Source organism: Cicer arietinum, chromosome 6, assembly GCF_000331145.2.
Source record: "Cicer arietinum cultivar CDC Frontier isolate Library 1 chromosome 6, Cicar.CDCFrontier_v2.0, whole genome shotgun sequence".
In the NCBI taxonomy this organism is placed as follows: domain Eukaryota; kingdom Viridiplantae; phylum Streptophyta; class Magnoliopsida; order Fabales; family Fabaceae; genus Cicer; species Cicer arietinum.
The window spans coordinates 5,010,626-5,016,625 of NC_021165.2; the positions used below are offsets into that span (position 1 = coordinate 5,010,626).

The 6,000-nt window shown below is 29.5% G+C and overlaps 1 protein-coding gene across 1 annotated transcript; it reads left to right on the forward strand.

Annotated features, from left to right (window-relative positions):
- Positions 1 to 2,088: 2,088 nt before the first annotated feature.
- LOC101515352 (protein ROH1A) lies at positions 2,089 to 3,670 on the forward strand. The gene is made up of 2 exons (XM_004503619.4): positions 2,089 to 2,775; positions 2,903 to 3,670. Exons 1-2 carry the CDS (start codon positions 2,222 to 2,224, stop codon positions 3,531 to 3,533), a joined length of 1,185 nt encoding a protein of 394 aa, XP_004503676.1. The 5' UTR covers positions 2,089 to 2,221; the 3' UTR covers positions 3,534 to 3,670.
- The last annotated feature ends 2,330 nt before the right edge of the window (positions 3,671 to 6,000 follow it).

A 6,000-nucleotide genomic window follows, 5' to 3' on the forward strand; every position in this document is an offset into this window, starting at 1 on the left:
AACAATAAGGAAACTAACCGGGACTTAATCCAATATATATTTACGTCCAAAATTTAAAAATAAAGATATTTAATATATATATATATATATATATACTCCATTCAGTCACTGTTATAAGAAAAAAAAATATTTTTGTGAATATTAAGAAATATAGTTAAATATAATTATTTTTCAAACTTTTATGTAAAATATAAATTAAATTTACTAAATTGTCTATTTTTAATGTCCAACACCACTATCAATATTAAATATTTTGAAATAAATGATGATGTCTTAAATGATTTAAAAGGTGTTGTATTTTGTTTATAACGGTGACAAAGATTTAAGTTTTTTTTTTTTTTTTTTATAATATTGACTAGAGAAAATATATATCGGCATAAAATATCAAATGAGAGAAGTTTTATATTAAAGAAATGGAAATAATGATTATTAATCATTGATCAAATTATGAGTAGTCAAAATTAAAACAATAAATTATATAATTTTTTAAAATATTTATATATTACTTAGTTAAATTTTAATCATATATTCGCACATGGTTTTAAACAATATGTTTGTAAAGATATGTTAATGTTTAAAAAAAGAAATTATGATAATGTATAATAATACCAATATATAGCCGTATAGAAAAACTACTTCGACAATATTGCAACTTTTCAAGTTGCTAGAAATTATATGTAATGAGAACATAAAATTTATGGGCTTATATGCAATGAAATTACGGATGTAGATCCTTTGTACCAATATTCTCCCTACATTCTCTCTATTCTTTATATCTTTCATTAATTTTTCTGTTTTTTTTTTTCTTTCTTACTTTTCATCTCTCTTTTTCAGTTTTCTTTCTCTCCATCTCTCTTCCATTTGGCGGAGAGGATTCAGCCACTAAATTATATCAGTATGTAACTCAATCTAAACGAAATCATGCTTCTTGATGAATAGTTGAAAGTCATAATTCTTGGTTTCCAAATGTTATATAAAATGCAAAAAGATAATCAATATCAAAACGTAAATATAAAACATAAGATTATTGTATTTTCAATTCAATTTAAAGTAATTGTATGCAACAAAATAATTGAAATGGTTAAAATGTTACTAACCATGAATTAGAAGTTCGACAAAATAGTGACGTGATTTTGTATGATTTGTTGTTAAATATCATGTTCAACTAAACTCTAAGAGCTAACATGTCTAATGGTTAGTTTTTACACGATTCTACAACGAACTAACAATTTTGTTTTTGAAAAATTCAATTGGAGTTAGATAACATGTTGATCTTGTTGCTTCATGAAGATTACTTTTTGCAATAATAAATATAAAATATTGATACATTCACGCAATATGAGTTGAAGTATAAAATATTAATACATGAATTAAAGTCGTAAGATTCAATATGAATGTTAAGTGTTTCATTATTAAAATAAAAAACAAGTAAGTTGTTTTAAGATGATGTGACATATAAAATTTTATTTTTATTAAAGGTGTTATTTCGTAAAAAAGTCTTACTTTTCTCTTTTTATAAATGCAATCTTGTTTTTTTTTTAATTTTTTTTATTTTACTAAGCATTCTGAATTCTTCTTGTTGACACGTGGATAGACAATGTTTTTGCTCTCATTTTCTCAGTTTATTTTGGATGAGGATTTTTTTATTGAAAAATAAAATTACGAAATAATCGGCAGGTAATGACTTGCACATCTTGCCTTGCTGTTATCAAATAAAATCCTAATCTTTATGATATAAATTAAAAAATAATAATAATCCTAATGCAGTCTTCAGAAAAACATGGCCTCCACACACAAAAGTTGTTGAAATTGAGAAACCAGTTTTTTGTTGTGCTTGGAGCTGGCAGTAGTTAGTGATATTTAATAGGAAACCAAGCATTTGAGAAACACAGACTATAATTAGAATACCTTCATACATAGAGGAAAAATATAAATTAATTAAAAGAAAAAAAGGAGAGGATAATAGTGAATGAATAAACCCAAAAAAAGAAAAGAAACAAAAAAAAACAGAAACTGTCTTGTCTTAGACAACGCCCGACCTTAAAAGTCGCACATATTAAAATATATAACTTCCAAAATTGACGGCAACGCTTAAAATCTTTTACACCTTTCCATTTGATCTTAGACTTCATTAGACCCCTTCTTTCTTTTTTCTATCTTCCCATTTTCTCACCCAACAACATCTTCTTCATCATCATCAAAACAAGAATCAAGAAACAAAATGCCTGCACCTACAGAGAACAATCCAGGATCATTTTTGGGTCGAATAAGCATTCGAAGAAACCAAGTTATGTCAATGGATGGTAACCATGATCAAGAATTAGAAGACCTTGAACTTTTTCAAAAACATGTTGGGGATCGATTCTCCGAGCTATTTTCTTCCACCACGGAAGACCCATCAAGCGATGCTCTTCTCTCCATTGGTTGGCTTCGAAAGCTTTTAGATGAGCTTCTTTGTTGTGAAGCTGAATTCAAAGCTGTTGTTATGATGGGTCGTGACCCTTCACAGATTTCAAAACCGCCTCTCGATAAACTCCTCCCAGAGCTTCTTGACCGCGTCATTAAATCCTTGGATGTTTGTAATGCTGTCACCCTCGGACTTGACGCGGTCAAGAATCTCCAGAGGCTCGCTGAGATAGCTGTCTCTGCTCTTGAAACTAGACCCATGGGTGATGGACAAGTTCGAAGGGCAAAAAAGGCGTTGAATTTGCTTGTCACCACAATGATACACGAGGATAAAGATTGTGGAAGCACTAAAGGAACCGAGAGAAGCAGGTATGTTGAGAAAGATGGTAGAATTTATGTATTTGATTTTTGTTGTTGTAACCATATATATATATACATTTTTTGAATTTGTGTCTTTTGAAAATACATCTAAGAAATTTGTAACTATGTGTATCAGGTCCTTTGGAAGAAAAGGATTCAATGGCGGAAATAAGGACCGTGGTGGTGGAAGCTTAAGAGCATTGTCATGGACAATGGCAAGAAATTGGTCTGCATCAAAACAAATTCATGCCATGTCATCAAATTTAACAGCGCCACGTGGTGCTGAAGCAACAGGTTTGGCTTCACCCCTTTATATAATGAGCACTATATTAGTTTTTGTAATGTGGACTCTAGCTGCGGCGATTCCATGTCAAGAGAGGAATGGGTTGAGTACTCATTTACCTTTTCAGAGGCAACTGGCCTGGGCCCAACCCATGATTGGTTTACATGAGAAGATTGCAGAGGAGTGGAAAAAGAAAGAGAAGAAAGGGACAGTTGGATTGTTGGAAGAGATGCAAAAGATGGAAAAGTTGGGACAATCGTTGACTGAATTTGCTGACTCTTTTCAATTTCCTGGTGATAATGAGCGTTTGGATGAGGTCAAGGTACAGGTTGAGGAATTAGCTGACATTTGTAGGAAGATGGAGGAAGGCTTGGAACCTTTGCAGCTTCAAATTAGAGAGGTTTTTCACAGGCTTGTTAGGACCAGAACTGAGTTTCTTCATGTTTTGGACCAAGCTGGGAAATTATCTACACCAACTATGTAAACTTTCATTTTCTTTTTTCTTTTTCTACCAATTAGATCTTCAAAATGAAACTTTCTTTTTCCACTCTTATATGTATTTTGGAAGTATACTTCTAAAAAATATTTTTTATGTGTACTTCCGAATACATGTGTGATTTTTAGAAGTTTAGAAGGAAAAAAGAAATTTTCTAATTTTATTTTCTTTCCTTGATGTATAGTGAGCCTGAAGACTTAATCTTCATTTGTTTTATGGGTTGTCTTCATGATTAATAGATATGTATGTATGTATGTATACATCTACATGACTATAGATTTTAATTTGTTTTATTTGCCTTTGAGGTGAAACAGAATGACTAAACTGCACTCACTAAACTTGTGGGGACTTGTCCATGTTGTTTAATTTAATTTAATATACATGAAATGCATGAACTCTTATTTCTGAATTTTCCATTTTGTTGAGATGGATTATTAAAGATGTTGAGATTAATCAAATGAATTTTATTGAGATAAAATACTAACATAAAATTTGTTAAAGATGTTGTAAAAGAATAATCTCAAAAAAGTTATATGCATTATTAAAGAGTGTGTAAAAGATGTTTTCTCTTGGCTCTATAATTGGTTACCAAAAAAAGACGAACACAAACTAATAATTGATTGAAAATGTAAAAGCAATGCAGTTTATAAGTTGTGGATAAGTCCAATTGGAAGTATGGTGGGTTGGTAGGGATCCTTCGCCACTCAAAATTGGATCCTCTGTACCAATTTCTCCTCTACAATATCTTAACCTCTATTTCCCTCTTATCAATCATTTTTCATTTTCTTACTATTTCTAAGAAAACATATATTTAAAGAATTTATAGAAGAGATAAAAAGATGAATAAAGTGTAGAGTAAGAATAGGTTTAGAGGATTTAAACCCTCCCACAGGCAAGTGGTGCAAGTATGCAACAAAGGCGTTGTACAGAGGACCCAACTTTTAATTCCAATAGATCATAGAGTCAAGTGAAGCAACAACATAACAACCACTAGACAATTGGATTCCATACTCCCCTCCTTCTACTTTGATTCTTACCTCCACAATTTTTTTTAAAAATCTAATTTTATCTCTATTATTTTTATTTTTTTCATTAAAAATTTTTGAATTTATTTTTTACTCTACATAAATACAAAATCTTCGATATATAATTTTTTTTTCTAAACATCTGATTTAAAAATGCACATATTAAAAATTTGAATAGAAAAAATTTTACTTACTAAAATGTTCGAAAATAAAATTTTTGATACATAAAAAATAATAAAAAAATTCACATTTCAAAAAATTTTGCTACGTAAAAAAACATATACGTAGAATTACAAAAAGTAAGTTGATTTTTTTAAATTTTTTGCATTTTATAGGATAATATTTTTAAAATTTCGTGTAAAAGTGATAAGAGTAAGAGTCAATGACGTGGGTAGGAACAATTTATCAACAAGTATATAGTAGAATAGATTCATATTAAATTGCAAAAGTAGGGCCTATTCGGCCCATATTCACATTAGACCATATATTTTATGACCCAGAGATCCAATTAAATTCACGATTTTATTAAACAAGGCCTCTTATGAGAAACTGACGCTCAGGTTAATATGAGAACAAATAGAGTGAGTGGTGTTGAGATAGAATGTGTGCACCTTCTTTGTGATTGAGACATCGTTTATATAGGAGTTGAAGCACGTCAAGAGGAGATGACTGCTGCAAACATTAAAGGTGTAATTTCTGTGGGGATGAAGCTCCCTGTTTCTTGCTTTGATTCTCTTCCTAACAGTTGGAATTGAGTTTGGGAATTACTGGTAATGGCGAGGTGCCTACGATATTGGGCTTTGAATCATTGCTAAATTGGGCCGTTGAGCAATAATGAACGTATGGCTTGCTATGGATGCAATATGAAAGGGAATCAAATGGAATAGTTGAGGATTTAGAAAGGGATCTTTTTGCAATTCTAAAAAGTAAAAAAAATTAGGTTTAACCAAAGTATATTGTGCACTTTCTATAAAAATTTGGTTATTTTGACACACAAAATTGACAATAAATTTTTACAACAATTTATCTTGGTAATGCAGGTCATAACATAGTTGATTATATTTATTAATTAAATAATTAATAAATATAACAATGTATCACGATTTATTTATTACTCTTTGAACATAATTAATTATTATTTTAAATATCGTTAATTAACTATATATATATATATAGTTTTAAAGTGTATATTTTAACAAAATAAAATTTAAAATTATGATTAATCATGTTTATTCAAAATATAATTAATTACGTTTAATAGAATTTTTACAGAATTGGGACATATTCTAGGTAATTATTTACACATTTGATATATATGTGTTAATCATTTAAAAAAAAATTATGTCAAATATATATAAGCGTGGTGCTGAATAGAAACTGTTACGTACGCCACATACAAAGGTATAGAGACACTTCATCCATGACATATA

Coding starts and splice junctions, on each gene's coding strand:
- LOC101515352 (XM_004503619.4), top strand. CDS start 2,222: ATGCCTGCACCTACAGAGAACAATCCAGGATCATTTTTGGGTCGAATA. Junction 2,776..2,902: donor AAAGGAACCGAGAGAAGCAG/GTATGTTGAGAA, acceptor TATGTGTATCAG/GTCCTTTGGAAGAAAAGGAT.